Below are 17,025 nucleotides of genomic sequence, written 5' to 3'. Positions count from 1 at the left end.
TGTGAGCTTGGTTGCACTGTGTTGATTTCTCTCTAGAACAGTCTTCACAATTCTTTGCTCACAGTTAGAGGTCTGCTGAAAGTGACTCGGTGTAGATGAAAACAGCTTGCTTAATCATTCCTGAAACACGGGAAAAATTAAAATACATTTTTTCTTTGTCAAGAAATAAAAACAATGCCAGATTGTTAATGCCTCTTTTGTACCTTTCACTTAAAAGACCTCAAAAAGAACATCAAGGAAAATAAAGGCAAAATCTGTTCCCCAATGGCGTCATTATACATGTTGAAGACTCTAAAACTAAAACTCTAAAGACATTCAGGAAGAGCAGAGGAATAAATGACAGCAAACTGAAGAGTGTGTCTCTGGAGCTTTGTTCAACCTGCTTTGTTCAAATTCATTCAAATTGGATAATGAAAAGCAAAGATCTTTTTTGTTTCAACATTAAAGTAGTAAATTAGTGAGTGGCGAGTTGCTAATTGTTCTGTAAAGTATTTAAGGTGTCAGGAGTGTCCCATCTCCAATTTTTAAAATGGCACCCTTATGGTTGAAATGAAAGGAACCATTAGAGTAGTGTAAAACAATGTTTTTAATAATTTATGCTGGTTCAGTTGAAATGATTTTCATTTAGAAATATTCATTGAAGTTCTTGTTTTTTCTTGAGATAAACAAGTTTTATTTTAGACTTCAAGATATCCAATAGAAATTCATTTTCTGGATGGGGCTACAGTAGAAAGATAGATTAGAGCTGTCCAATGTTGTGTTTCAAATCTGGCTGTTTCTACTTGCTTCGAGGGTATAGAATTAGCAGGTTTGGTTAAATTTTACTTGAATTTTGGGTGACCTTTTCTAATCCTGACTGTTTCATAATTTAATGTCTTGACCTTCGTTTTCCATAGAGCCACCTTAGTGATAAATGCAGAGATTTAATAACTAGAACTAGTTGACAGGTGACCTTTCGTAGATGGCTGTTTCTTTTTGCTGTGGAAACCACTGTTTTGCAAGTTTTATTTCACAAATTTTAATTATCTATTCTATTGTCTATAAGCTTATTCAGAGAGAAGAAAGTAAAGGTTAAATATTACATTTTTCTTACTGATTAAAATGTAAAGTGCTTGGCAGTTGTCCCAAAATATCATTCAGAAAGGATAGGGCAATTTGTCAGGTTCATATTCAAAGAAGAGAGAGGGATAGTTTTCCCAGGGTGGTTGGTAAGGATGAAACCAGCCTAGGAGAGTGAGCAATCACATCAGCTAAGTGGGGGTAACGGGGGGGGGGGGGGGGGGGGGTGTGAATTTAGAACGGAGGAACACAAGGGTTCTTTTCCTGTATGTGTAGTAATTTTTTTTGTGTGTGTGTGTGTGAGGCGGAGTCTCGCTCTGTTGCCCCGGGTGGAGTGCAGTGGCCGGATCTCAGCTCACTGCAAGCTCCGCCTCCCGGATTTAAGCCATTCTCCTGCCTCAGCCTCCCGAGTAGCTGGGACTACAGGCGCCCGCCACCTCGCCCAGCTAGTTTTTTTTTTTTTTTTTTTTTTTTTTTTTTTTGTATTTTTAGTAGAGACGAGGTTTCACCATGTTAGCCAGGATGGTCTCGATCTCCTGACCTCATGATCCGCCCGTCTCGGCCTCCCAAAGTGCTGGGATTACAGGCTTGAGCCACCGCGCCTGGCCTGTATGTGTACTAATTTAAAGAGAGAAGTGACTCTGAGTCAACGAGAAGTGAAACTTGCCAGTCAGGGTGAATAACCTATCAGTTTTGGCCCTCTCTCTCTCTCCCTCACCCCCTTCTCTCGCTCTCACTCACTTTCTCTCTTAACCAGGAAAGAATTGGTTAAGCATATCATGGTAAATTGATTTCTGGAATCTATATCAATAAAATATGTTGTTTACAAATGAAGAAATAAGGCTGAGTAATTATAAAAATGCTAGAGACTCTTAGAAAGAGTTAAGAATATCTACACTTTCCCCCCACTCTACAGTGTCAGAGACATAGGACCTTCACAGGGAATTAAATCCTCTGTACTTACATTCTTCAGTATTTTTTAAAAGCAGAATTCATTTGCATGCCTCTCAAATACTCATGCTTATAATAAAATAAAAATAAAAACAGGCATGGTATAAAAAGACCCATCGTGTGAACATAGTACCCCAGTCAGCCGTTGTCCTGGATCCTCATAGAAGAGAAGAGTCATTCACGAGTTAGAGACCTCTTGACAGTCTTCAAAGAACACTGATTTCCAAGGACTTGCAAATGGCCAGTGTGAGTTTCTAAAGTGAATTTCTGAAGGAGGCTTTTGGGCAGCGGGGAGGTATTATTCCCTTTAGTCCTGGAGACCACTTTAGAAAATAGTATCATCTGCCATAGTCTTTTTTCCCCGACATGGATGGTAATTATTTATTGCTTGAGAATCTTTCACTGCTGTTGTGAAAGAAACAGTTTGAAAAGCAAATTGAGTAAGCAGATGTGAAGGACCATTTAGAAACTAATAAAATTGGTCATGATTAGTTTCTCTTAGACTGAAATTTCAGCCATATTTCAAGCTGAAAATATCCAGAAAAACATTTTCAATAATTTTTTATGTCATGCTAGCCCTATTGCCAAAAAGGAAAGTTCATTTATGCTCACATGCAAATAATTTTGGTGAAATTATTGATTATAAGCATGTTTAAAGCATTAATCTATGATATAATTAAAATAATTTAAATATAATAGTGAACAAGATTTGACACATTTGCATATATGTATATTAAGAATAGTGAAAATCAGTAATAATTGTTTCTTTGATATTCCACATTTCTTAATGCTGCTGTGAGTGCATTTCCTGAAAGATAACATAGGCTCTTCTTTTTAACCTGAAAGATATCTAATGTCCTTTGGACATGACGTTTATCTCAACTTTCTCAACTCAGTAATGGAAAATAAAATAAGGTAGCTTGAAAAATCTACCATGAAAATTATGTGGAATAATGTAATAAAGTACTGAGAAGAAGGACTGACCTGTAATAGGCATTCAATCATGTGTATATCAAAAAATCTACTACGCTATACTTGTAGTTCTCTCTGGTACTGTTTCTTGCCTTCCTCTCTCTCTCACCCTCTACCTGTGCCCCAGCCAATAATGAAGTCATTTTTTCCTGTAAGGTGGCAAAATGTCATGATTCATTTTAGCAGAGAAATGACTTGTTTTACAAAGCCATCCCTTAGACTTCTAAAACAGCATACGAATTGACTCTAGTTGATCATGAAACTCCCCCACACAGCTTAGTGCTGTGTACTGAGATTAAGTTCACACTGATTAGAATTTTAGAATTATTTTACTTTTCACAATGCTTTGCACAGAATAGGTGCTAAATAAAAACTATGTGGTTGTTCAATAGATGTCACCAAATTCTTAACTCCTCCCAAGCTGATAGTTTTGAAACCAAATGTGCTGGTATAGTGTTAGTATACTTTTGCAGAGGAAGAAAATAGCCAAAACAAATATAGTGCTGTTACCATAAAAGAAAAATCAATATTTTAGACCTTAAATAAAAGGAAGTGTTTGACATGTGTGGATTTTCTTTAACAAGGACACAGGGACCCAGACAGGGTTGACTGAATATTTGTGTTGCTCTCGGTTTATAGACACAGCTGAAGCCCAGTGAAAGTATTTTGAATATACAAGATATTTTCAAAGATGTTTTGAGTGCACAAGAGACAAGATGAAGAAGACAAGTTTGTTTTTAATGAGAAAAAGCAAAAAGTAGATACAATTCAACTATAAAGGGAGAATTCAAAATTTAGATTTGGCTTAATAAAGTGGAACCAGATAAATCTTAACAAAGGTTTTGGAAAATCCAGGGCCTCAGTCTAGAAAGAAAGAATAACTGCTTACTGAAGCAGAACTGAGTAAGTGAAGACATATGGAATAAATTTCCAAGCAAAGCCCCCAAATCCGGTAATATAAATGAGTTCAAGAAATAACAGTACACTTTAACAAAGAAAGTTGAGATCAAAAGACGTAGCAATAAAGTTAATAAAAAAAAACAAAACAGATAACTAGATAAGAGCAGATTTTAGGCCAAATTGTCCATTTGTGCCTAGGTATTTCTTTATTTTTATCATGGCATACTGTAGTTTAAAGGTGCCTTCAGATGTATAAATGAGACCCTTGGGCTTTGCAAGCAAACTTTTTGTGCTACCTGAAACTCCTGATTGTGATTAGGAATGTTTCCTTCATCTGGCCCCCACACTCTTGTCATACTTAAAAAATGGTTCCTGCAAGTAAGTGGTAAAATAGAGCAATTATCATGTTCATCCATGTCTCCTGGTACCTTATTCAGGAAGGCAGATGGCTAGGCAAAACTATTACCCAGAAGTATAGACCGAGAAGTATAAACGTCTCTTAAGATGATGGCCATGGTGACAGTAGGGTCAAGTGAATAGTTAAACAAAAAAACAAAGTGGCAATTTTTATAGATCACTATCTACCCTCAAAGCCGTCGCATTCATAATACTCTGCCCAACGACATATTTGTCACACATAAACAAGAGGCTGTTGTTCCCAATGTTTGCCCTCAAGTTGTTAGTTAGCTGCTGACCTCATAATCTGCACAGCTGTGGCATCCCAATCTGTTGTCAAGAAACAGATTGTGATGTCTTAATTGATCACTTTCAGAGGTTACAATTGTCAAGTGAAACCAGTATGCTGATTCTTATTAGTTAAATTAAGCCTTGTTACAGCAAAACTGGCTAATTCATTATAATGAATAGGAAATTCAGTGTAATTTACTGCATTTTATAGATTCGAACATATCCAAGGCTTTTTCTTTTTCTTCTTTTTGATTGTTTAAATTGTGGAGGCTGTACCCCAACCATGCTTTTATTATACAATGAAACAACTTAGAATAGTAAATGGAATGTAACCCCCCGCACCATATGCATCTTGGTGATAAGTTGGAGTATGCCATATGACACACACAATTTAAATCAGACATTGATGTGCATGACTCTAAGTGAATTGGAGGACTCAGCTAAGAGTAATGGATGTCAGGCTCTGCTGCAAATCGTCTGGCAAGAAGACTGTGATGTTCTTCTCTATTGTGTAAAAGAACATAGGCTCCTAAGAGGATGAGGAAGGGTCTTAAATCAATGCCTGACCCCAAAGCACACCTCCTTGTGCCTCCATTTTGGTCATTGGTGAAGTCTTCGCTGTGGCACTAATCTATAAAACTCTCTTTTCCAAGTGTCCCAATACACTCACTCACTTTGTATGGACTTATTCTCATCTGATGCCTGGACCACCTGCTACTCATATTAGTTGAGAAACCTCACTGTGACAGGGGTGATAAACAGTCCTTTTAATAGCAGAGTTTTAAGACAACTCATAAATGGGCCTTTGTGCATTCTGCAAGTCAAGTTTTTTTCAAAAGTTTTATCTTTGACATTTCAAATAAACAGATGCCTTTGTCGGTCTAGCACATTTTATAGGAGTACAAATAAAAATGAAATAAAAGAAACTAATTTAAGTTAATGTAATAACTTTAGCATCCAAAATGCAGGAGGAAGCACAAGGATGTTTATCAAAGCACTTTTTTATAGTAGAAAAAAACAGATAATAGCTAAATGCCCAGCAGTAGACAAATTGGTACATATGGTATATTCATATAATGGAATCTTGAGCAGGCATTAAAACTCTCTAAGGGCTGACATGGAAAAGGTTGATGATTTTCGATTAACGGTTTCTCATTAAGTAAGAAACTAAAGTGGCCAAATTATATAAAGGGCATTTCTCAACCTGTCTAAAATAATATCTGTAGAAAGGAAAAAAATTACAAAAATAGGTGTAGTGTTATTGAATGATGAGAATATGGAGAGTTTTTTTTTTTACCATTTTATACATTATTTTTAGTTTTTTGAGTTTCCCATATTACTTTACTAATTAGGGGGAAAAAGTTCTTGAAGCAGTTTGAGTAGCTTGTTATAACATTTGACTTAAGAGTCTGTCTTCAGGCACCTCAAATCTAAATGGTCTGAAAATGAGCTCCTGATCTTCCTCCCGGATCCTACTCTCCTAAAGGCTTCTTTCCTTCTCAGTTGAAGGAAATTTCAGCCTTCCAGTTGCTTAGGCTGAAAACCTGGAGCTAACTGTCCGTGACTCCTGTCTTTCTCTTACATCCCACCTTCAATCTATGGCCAATTCAATAGGCTGTACCTTCAGAATATTTCCAGAACATGCAGCTTCTCTCCATCTCCTTTGCTACTCAATGTGGCCCACATCACTATCCTCCTTGCTGGGATTGTAGCAGCAGCCTAATCCCCGGCTTCCACCCTGGCCTCCGTTTTATCAACTTTCCACACAGCTGCCAAAGCTGTTAAAACTCAGTTCAGTCATTCCTCTGTCCAGAGCCCTTCAATGGCGCTTCATCTCACACAAAGTGAAAGACCCTAAGTGATTTCTCGCCTGCTATCTGTCTGGCCTCAGTACCTACTTGGCTCTCCCCACTGACTCTGCCAGGCTACATTGCTCTTCCTATTATTCCTTTCCTACCTCAGGGTATTTGCATTGGTTTTTGCATTTTCTCTGCAGGAACGCTTTTTTCCTAAATATGCTCATGAGCAACTCTTTCACTTCATTCAAGTCTTTCCTCAAATATTATTTTCTCAGCAAGGTCTTTTTCTGATTACTCCACCAACTGTCTCTCTTTCTCTCTCTCTCACACACACACACTTGCACACACATACCTCCTAACCTCCTTTCCTGCTTTAATTTTCTCTATTTAGTACTTAGCCAAATTTAACATATTACATGGTATGATAGTTTATTTATTGCCTTTCTCCTGTGCCCCACTTCTTTCATAAGAGCTTCTCTCATAAGCTCTATGAGAACAGGAATTTTTTTTATAGTTTTCACTGCTGAACTCTAACCCCTGGAACTGTGCCTGAAACAGCGTAGGCACTCTGTGACTGCTGTGAGTGCCTACCATGGATAGGAACAATGATGTTACAGCTGTATGATGACTAACCGGTTGATTTTTATGCAGTAGCTTATCTCTCAATGTAATTATTTTAATTCAATTGCTTTCACTTCCTAACTTAACCCATTGAGCCTTTAATGTATTTCAGGGACTAATGGGGGAATGAGGTTAAAATGAAGAAGATAGACATTGTTCCGACATAGTTTACTGTCTAGTGGACAGACATAATCCAACACAATACATAAAACAAGGACAGTGCCCAGTTGAGAGAGGCTACTCACCAACAGGCACAATAAAAATTCAAGATCGAATGTCAGATACAAAATGTGGAATCTCATAGAAGGGAGATGAGAAAGATGTATATCAACAAAGCACATTGCTTCTTTATTACTGTTTTAAAAGAAAGGGTGACTGTGGGAGAGAAGCAGCAAAAGCAATTTATTTGGTTGTTTTAGGACAACTGAAAGCAAGCAATAATGGAAAGGGCAGTGGGCTTAGAGTTAGAGGATCTAGATTTGAATCTAACACTGCAGTTTTATCATCTCCAAGTCCTGAAAGCTGATGCTGATGCTTCTACGAGTCTCTATTATCTCCGTGGTTAAATAAAAAGGGAGAAAGGGACATAGACTAGCTCTAGAGACTGCCTTTGTATATACTTTTCCATCTAAAAGGAGGCCTTTCCTTATCCATCTAGGATAAATAAACACACAAGTCAATTAACATGATGACTTGAGGGAATCTCTAAAGGGTCTCTAATATTTCTGGTAGCCTGGGACTTATCTTAAGTAGTTACTGGTTCCAAAAATCTCTTTTGTAACCTCATTGCTTGCTGAACTCTTCATATTTTTATTAATTGCTCATAACCATTCATGCATACAAGCAAAATACATAATTGATCCCTGGATATGTTTCTTTTGCATTTCTTTTATAGCCACCAACCTTATTACAAAGATCAAATCTTTTCATATTTTCTTATTCAGCTAAAATTGCAGTTCTGAATAAAAATATTTATCATTTCGAGTGGAAAACAAATAACTATTTTTGCCTATAATTTTAAATCAGCCCATGGGGATTATAGAAATTAAAATTATTTTTTGACAGTATACATTTTCTTTTTGAATGGAAGAATGCTGTTAACTTGATAATCTGTAGCAGAGACTGTAGGTTTGGTATTTGTAGGCACTTCAGAGATACATCCATATTTGGTAATTATACAATATCTGAACTTTTGTTTTCCCAGAGGAACTTGTTTGACTAAGTGGAATTTATTAATTTACATACCTTCTTTCTCTATTTTTCAGCCTTTGCAACTGGACTGTGACCTTTGTGCCATAGTGTCAAACTCAGGTCAGATGGTTGGCCAGAAGGTGGGAAATGAGATAGATCGATCCTCCTGCATTTGGAGAATGAACAATGCCCCCACCAAGGGGTATGAAGAAGATGTTGGCCACATGACCATGATTCGAGTTGTGTCCCATACCAGCGTTCCTCTTTTGCTAAAAAACCCTGATTATTTTTTCAAGGAAGCAAATACTACTATTTATGTTATTTGGGGCCCTTTCCGCAATATGAGGAAAGATGGCAATGGCATCGTTTACAACATGTTGAAAAAGACAGTTGATATCTATCCGAATGCCCAAATATATGTGACCACAGAGAAGCGCATGAGTTACTGTGATGGAGTTTTTAAGAAGGAAACTGGAAAAGACAGGTGAGTCCTCTCTGAAGCAGCTTTATTGTCTTTTTTTTTAATCTTTTATGCTATATCTTTGCTGATTCCTTTTGCAGGATGTAAAATAAACAGTTATTTTTTAAGCTGATTGTTATATGTTCTGACTGTTATGATTACTTGATAAGCCAGCCTGAGGTCTCGTTTATTCCACCTATACTACCTCCTGTTCTTTCCATTCTGATTGATTTGAGTCTCCAAGAAATATTGGATACTTCCCCGAGGTATCTTTTGATCTTTTCTTATTTTGTTCCATTTCCTATTGATTAAGTTGGATTTCAGCTGAAAGAGGAAGCCTAAACATTTCTGTTTCAAAACCTAGTAATGGTAAGGACCTTTAGGATTATGCATTAGTCTAAACTCCTCTGGGAATTTTGCCAAAATTTTACCTGAGACCACAAACAGAGCAGGCTATTGATTCTCCAATAAGATTGTGTAGCTTTTTGCATGCAAATAGGCACTGTGATCCTGAACATCATAACTTGTTGTCTAACTTGTTTAGCAGAATACCATATTGAAATTATATGTCACTTAAAATCATTAGCAGTTGAATTCTTTTAAATAAATGAGTTATAAATACCATTCATTCAATTATCCAAAAACCAATTTGCATTTTTTATTACATCCATATTTTTTCTGTAGCATTCTGTAAACTCCACTTCCCACTTTGTTCCCTTGAAGCCTGATTGCCTCATTCTTTCCCCTCCCCTTCCTTGTCCTATTTCCTCTGTTTGCTCCATTTCCAGCTCCCTCATCTCTCCTGTAATTGGATTGTGTGTCATTTTTTCTTCCTTTTTAGAAAGATAAGTATAAAATAGAGAAAGCAGGAATTACAAATCAATCTTGGTTCTTATATCTAGCACTAATAAAGAACTGCTAAAGGAAGATATTGAAACCAATAGCTAAAGTTTTAAATTATCTGTGAATTTTGCTTATTTGTACAATATCATGGTTAAATTGAGCATCTGCCGTAGTTCCAATATTAGCATTCCAATTTATTCAAAGTATATGTATTTCACTATACAATATTATCAAATCTAAGCTTCTAACTGTCTTGAGATATGTGCTTAGGGGGGTGCAGTTTCTGATGTCTCCTGGATGTAATTTGAATGCTGATGATTATTTAAAAATCTTAGGTGGATCAACTCTCCTTTGGTAATGTGGGTTGATGTGAATTTAACATTTTGTACTTCTGAGCGTCAAAAATACACAGCTTTATTGAAATACAAGACAGAAATAGCCATGAAATACTAGTTCCTCCGACTATATGACTTAGTAAGAAGAATCCCAAAGGTGAGATTTGAATCAATGTAGCATAAACTGTCCAAAATGACAGGCAGTAGAGATGAAAGGAATAGATATGGCACTTCAAAGAAACATGGTCATATTTCACACTATTCTATATAAATATGAAGCCTATTCACAAAGGGCTTTGGAAATTTCTTGTCTCTCATCAGCCCAGAGCATTGCAATTAATGAGATGTATTTGACTTTTCATTAGAGTTAGCCCTCAAGGTATTGTCCAGACATAACTATAAGCCCTAGAGTCATTTAGGGGGGGTGGGTATCAGAAAAGAGCTTTGCATGCTGTTGGTTCATGTTTTTATGTGTTTATTTCACATTGACTTTTGCCATGAGCTTTCAGGGAGACAACACCATCAACATGTGTAAATTGTAAAAGAACTGGAAGAGAATAGCTTTGGGAGATCATTTTCTTACTGGCCATGATGAAGAAAGCTGTATAGTAGAAAAATTACTGCTAATTTTACTCAGTTGATAAAGTTAATTTGCAGGGTATCATTCGATTGGTAGAGTTACTCAAATGAGAGTTGAAGAAACTGAAATATGGTTTCAGTTTATGGTGCATTCTTATCTTTCTCACTGAGTCTATTTCTGTCTGGTTACTTCACTGAGTACTCCAACCAGACAAGAGAAGACAACTATGCTAGTGTTTTAGAAATGGACAGAATGGGTGATTTAAGGAGAGCCTGGTTGGATTAACAAAATGTTGACCAAAATGACCTCAGAAACTGCTGTTCCCAGTCTATATCCTAATGTCATCTATGTTAAAGACTTTTCTTGTCTAAGAATTTCCCATGGCAATCTGATATTCATTGTCAAATTTCAAACTAGAATATATTAATCAACTTTTCATGAAGGAAAATGTCAAACTTATAAAGTAGAGACACTAGTGGTATAATGAACCTCTGTATAACCACCACTTAGCTTGAATAATTATGAATCCATGACCAGTATGGTTTCATCTATACCCGTACACACTTTCTCTCTCACCAAAGATTATGTTGAAACAAATCTCAGATATCATATAATTTTATTTATAAATATTTTGGTGTATATCTCTAAAAGATAAAGAATCTTAAAATTAATACAATACCATTCCTCTATATAAAAATCAACAATTCTGCCTTAATATCATTATATATTTAGTTTTCAAATTTCCCAATTGTCTCATTGATATATTTTTCATAATTTGTTTTAATTAGGATTAGCATAAGGTTTATACATAGAAATTAATTGATATGTGTCTTATATTTCTTCTAACCTATATAGCTACTTCCCTGTCTCTCATTCTTTCTTCTCTCTCCCTCTCTATCTGTTGTTGAAGAAACCTAGGCATTAGTTGTATAGAGTTTTCCACAATCTAGATTTCTTAATCGCATTCCCATGTTCTTTCTTTTTCTTCTACACTGATATTTATGTATTGAGGCTTGGTTGGATTCAGGTTTTTTTTTTTTTTTTTTTTTTTTTTTTTTGCCAAAACCATTAGGTAGTTTTTCTCTCAGGAGAAATACTCTCTGATTTTCTCTTTTTTAAGTTAGATACCATTAATGATTATTTGCTAGATTAAATAATTTATTAGGATTGCACAATGGTGCTATTTCATCATATCCTTTTTATTTATTAGCTGATAGAGTTTATTAAGGGTAATTTACCCTCTGATTCATTTAGTTACCGTGAGATAGAAACCAATACTGTTCTCCTCTTTATTTACCGGTTTTAATGTACTAGTTTCCTTGCATTCACTATAGGTGACCAGTATTATTGATATTTACATATTAACTTACAGACTTAAACATACTTGAAGTATTTTAATTTATTAAAATTATACCCTTATGCTCAGATTGTCCTATTTTGACCTATGAGAACCTCTTCAAATTGGCTTTGAGTCCTTTTGACATGCCCTTAGTAGCCTTTGATAGCTTCTTTGTTTCCTGGTATTACGGGATGTTTCAGGCTTTTGTTGTACATATTCCGAGGCAGACCGGCATTCAGACATTTCTCCAAAGAACGTCAGTTTCTTTTAGTAGTTAAGAGAGCGTAATATTAGCACCATGGCTGCTCATTGCTACTGGATTGGTCTTTGTTTCTTGGGCTTTACAGTGGACAGAGCTAGCATATAAACAATATATACTATATATACTGTTTAAAGATAAAATCATTATGAGTTCAAACCGAAACTTTCAATTCCAATCCAGGGCTAACAGGTTTTAAGTTTACATCCTCTATTTTACATCTGTTCCTTCTTTTTACCATGCTGACAATCACAGGTCTCAGAGATTTCAATGTAATTCTTCATCTGCTTTATTCCACAACACATAGACACACACACACACACACACACACACACACACAAATCTTAGAATAAGAATAACAGCACAACAAGCAATATAATTATGGTAAACACTTTAAGGATATTTTGCATCAAAGAAAACATTTGAATGGCAAGCATTTATGTGGATCTGTGCTCACAAAGTATATGTTGGTTATAGTCTCCAAAAAAGTTTTTAACATTTTTTTCCTAAGTAAATAGGAGTGAATTCAGTGGTATACATCACTGCAGGCATGAGGAAATAGAGAATAAGGGGTGTCCATTTAATGTTGCTTTAATTGTAAAGCTATTTCGTTTGATTTGCCTGTACTTATTAGAACTTTTTAGCAAGTGCTTATTTTCATTATCAAGTTTTTAACATAGAGACAATGTCATCATTATTATATATAATTTATAGAATTAAAAAAAGTATGTCACTAGTAGTTAAAGTGATTCATGATAGGAAAATGATTACATGGAGTTCCTCAAAGAAAACTTTGCTTCTCAGGTTGCTTCTCAAAATTGTAAAAATACTTTAAATAAATATATAGCCTTTCCATTTAAGGTGGACATGTTTTCACTTTTCCAAGTGTTGTGGGTTTTTTGTTTTTGTTTTTTTTTTTTGTTTGTTTTTGAGATGGAGTCTCACTCTGTCACCCAGGCTGGAGTGCAGTGGCGTGATCTCTGCTCACTGCAACCTCTGCCTCCCAGGTTCCAGCGATTCCTCTGCCTCAACCTCCTGAGCACCTGGGACTACAGGCATGCCCCACCATGCCTGGCTAATTTTTGTATTTTTAGTAGAGATGGGATTTCACCATATTGGCCAGGCTAGTCTCGAACTCCTGACCTCGTGATCCACCTGCCTAGGGCTTCCAAACTGTTGGGATTACAGGCGTGAGCCAGCACACCCAGCCAGTATTGTATTTTTTGTCTTAAGGAATTCCTTGTTGAGGAAACATAAAGCAGTGGAAGAAATATGTATATTATTCAAATGTCTTAGAATAAGTTTAGGCCAACTAACAGGCATATTGGAATACCTTTTTTGAAGCAAATAGAATTTAATTTGCTTTTTTTTTTAGTTACTGTCTAAAATTATTTGGCTTGTCAATTAGAGAGGGTGACCTTGTGGGAAAGGCTAAGAGAGCCGAAAGAGAAAGCTGCTTTCCCTTTCTGTCTATATCTTCTGGGAGCCAGTTTTTTTTTCTTTTTCTTTTTTAATTCTAGGTTCATTAGTTAGTGGTCACTTTTAGATTATCACTTACCAAATATACTTCTGGAAAACAAGTATTGTGAATTCTACAGAACTTTCATTTCTTCCAGAAATCTTTGAAATTAACGGTTTTTTATTCAAAACAATCTGGACGAAAATACCTCTTCCCCTTGAATGATTGGTATGCATAAATAATACTAGCCTGCTGACATTTACACATTTGCATTAATACATCTTAAGACTGAAATATTATAGAATTGCTGTAGGGCTGACAGCGGCACATTGTGCCACACTTAACATTGAAGAATGTGATCATGTTCCTGGCACACACATAAGCAAAAGGAATGTTAACTTTCTAGAGAAGCAGTTGAGAGCCAATGTGAGCTATTTTGCTTTCCTGTGGGTAGGTGGGCAGTGGCAGCTTGGATTTCACTTTAGAAATATGCTTGCAAATATAGGCACATTATTTAATTAAGTAATAATTGAGAAAGCGATAGTCCCCATTAAAAGAGCAAAGCTAATTCTGGGCTGATAAAGGACTCTGAGCTGCCCTAAATAGGTCTTAATTAGCTGGTGCCAATGTGGCTCCACCTTCAGGGATGGATGAAATTAATGAAAGCTAGCAGCAAATAGAATCAGTGTTTCAAGATGTTCCTGCCTCAGGTGAAGAGGATGAAAAGAAAGGGAGTCATTTTTAAAGACTGTTTAGGAAACAGAATGCACAAAATCAATTCCTGAAAACACAAAATGGGACACTGATTTGTAAATACAGTATCAAGATCTCTACCTGGCTCATCTTTGCCAGCCTGCTCCATCCATTCCCACTCAATCTTAAGGAGAGAAAAAGAAATCAGCGATGTGTCATTCCTCGCTATCATTTGGGGGTGACAGTTTTATAAACTAGCAAGGGTTTTAAGGGCAGCCCAGGTTTTGCTATTTCACTTTGGCTATTTTGAAAGTTTCTTGTGTCATTGTGTGGTCAAGTATAGAGATGAATTTGGCTCTCATCCCTCAGGTTTGCAAACCTTTACTAATATCTAGAGTGGAAAGGTGTTTCAAGTTTTCTTCCCTGAAAATTTGGAAATCCTCTTGTAGGTCTCTTGTCAACACACAAGGAAGCTGCCTTAACACACACAGTGTAGCAGGAAGGTGGAGGGCAAAAACCAAAACCAAAATAAAACAGCTATGCTAGCTTTATCTTAGAGTCAGCCATGGGGTACAGAAATGTGCATAGTTTGCCCAAAGAAATGCCATACCTACATTCCACAAAGATGTCTGGTTATTCCTAACTCAGAATACATACCTGCTAACCCCAGGAAAACTTTGACCAAGAGAAAATAGGCAAAGTATAACAATCTTATTTGAAAGACAGTATTAAAAACAGTATTTTCCTTTTTTTTTTTTTCATTTTGAAGATGGTCTTTGCAAATATAAGTATCTCAGCACTTTTTTGGGAGCAACGCTGACAAACCTCTGTTAAAATTAACTAATGTCCCCACCCCAGCTGGTAAATTTGGCAGGAACAAAAAGTTCATGCAGCAATCATGAGCAGATCCGTAGGACTCCTTAGTCAGAAAGCATAATACTGCAGCCAGGATTGTGTGTTCATGCTAACAAGCATTATGAAACAAGGGAATTTCCTTTTTACCATGATTTATGATGGCATTCGGTGACCTACATTAGGCCTCCTCTGTAATACACGTGTGCTGGAAATTAAAAATTAAAAAAAAGGAACGATCTATTTTAATAATGGGAGGTAGGGAGGGGCATTTGTAATTTATAAAGATATCAGTACAAACCTTTCATGTGTTTAAAAACACCCATGTGTGCACACTCACACACATATACAAATACACTGGATGAAACTCTGATATATTTGACAAGACAATGTAGGATTAAAACAGGAGCAACACCTCAAGTTCAGTGATCGTATTTTAAAGCAAAAAGCTGTGCAGAACATCCGTGGTTGTGGAAATCAAGACTTGCAAGCAGTCTACTGATTGAAATAAAGTTCTCTGGGCCAGGGGATGACTTGACAGAAGGCCAGATGGTCAGACAAATTATACTGTATAGAAAAAAAAAAAAATCCCAGTAGACACGTATGCTCAACAGTTCTCTCGACGTAGTGGCTTTTAAACCCATAAAAGGGCGTGAAACTCAAAGGCAAAAGTAGGCCTTAAATGAGAAGCTTCATTAAAATATACCCAGACTTTTAAAATTTTATACGGGCTTTAAAGGGTGTATTTATTTATGTATCATGGGATCTATCTCTGCAGTTGACTTACTTCCCTCTTATAATTATTTCTCCTCTCCTTAGATATGTTTTTGAACTATGCCTCCTTCTCCAAGTTTAGTTCAAAATTAAGACAATTAAGGATAATTACATTCTTGTCTTTAAAACATATGAGCTAGCAGCAATTTCTATTTTTTCTGTATTCTTGGATGCTTGACTCTTCCTAAGACAGAGTTGGTTGTTTTGAGAATTTTCATCCTATACTACACCCATCTGTACTACTAGATTTTTAATTGCTTGGGCAAATATTTCAAAATACCTTTCACTGTGTCTGGGATGTTATAAGAGCTCTACAGATGTTTGCTGAATTGAATTTTTGCTTCTCTGTAAACAGATTTCTTATTAGATATGGTATTACTGACCTACGTGGACTCCTCTACTTAGCTCTTTTTCTTGCCTTCTTTTGTTCTTATTTCTTTTTCTTTTTTCTTTTTTCTTTTTTTTTTTTTTTTTAGTTTCAAGGAGCAGAAAGTTTAATAGGCAAGAAAGAAGGAAAAAGCTCCCCGTACAGAGACAGAGGGAGGGGTGCTCTGATCGGACAGAGAAAAACCCCTTAGTTCCTTTTCTTAGTGAAGAGTAGGTCCTCTAGATCAGTACAGTGCTTTTCAAACTTTAATGTACATCAAGCCACCTGCTGACCCACATGATTTGAGGCAGGGCCTGAGAATTTTCATTTCTAACAAGTTTCCAGGCCTGGCCAATCCTGTTCATCTGCAGATGGCACTTTGAGTTGTGCTATTAACAAAGTAACAGACATTCATTGTTTCTTGAACCAAATAAATACATAAGTCAAGAATATCTGTTTCCCAGATAGCTTGGTAATCTGCTTGTAGTTGGATCCTGACTTTGTGATCCTGCCCTATTCCTCAGCAAATTAATAATGGGGCTCAGAGAAGTCCTTAAGAATTCAGCTAGAGACTTGTGTATCTGAATTATGTTTGTTCATTTCTTTCATTGAACAACACATTTCCTAAGGACAGGGACTACGCCCATCTCCATTTTATTCTTAGACCTAGCATAGCGGTGGTTTGCCATAAAATACAGTACCAAAAGAATGTATTATTTTCACTCTCTGTCTTTCAGTTAAAGGGCCCACAGACGTTTCAAGTGTCCTTGAATTGACCTCAGCAATAACTCCTTTTCTTTGTTCTATTATTATCACTACCAGTGCTCGTTTAGGTCTTCTTTACCTCACACATGCATGACTACTTATCTAGTCCTACCTCTATG

At 36.3% G+C, this 17,025-nt stretch overlaps 1 protein-coding gene across 11 annotated transcripts in view; it reads left to right on the top strand.

Annotated features, from left to right (window-relative positions):
• The window catches only part of ST6GALNAC3 (ST6 N-acetylgalactosaminide alpha-2,6-sialyltransferase 3), a 566,662-nt gene that overhangs the window by 338,904 nt on the left and 210,733 nt on the right, over positions 1-17,025 (top strand). For all 11 annotated transcript variants that reach the window (XR_004228425.1, XM_023209236.3, XM_031933826.1 and 8 more), the window contains one exon: positions 8,255-8,664. Coding sequence is in view for 10 of the 11 variants with exons in the window: in XM_023209236.3 (XP_023065004.1) it covers positions 8,255-8,664 (410 nt within the window). In the remaining variant the exon portion in view is untranslated. The remainder of the gene's footprint in view (positions 1-8,254; positions 8,665-17,025) is intronic.

This window comes from Piliocolobus tephrosceles, chromosome 1 (genome assembly GCF_002776525.5).
Source record: "Piliocolobus tephrosceles isolate RC106 chromosome 1, ASM277652v3, whole genome shotgun sequence".
NCBI classification, from domain to species: Eukaryota; Metazoa; Chordata; class Mammalia; order Primates; family Cercopithecidae; genus Piliocolobus; species Piliocolobus tephrosceles.
The sequence above is the reverse complement of the archived record's forward strand: the minus strand, read 5'-3'. Positions and strand labels throughout refer to the sequence as shown.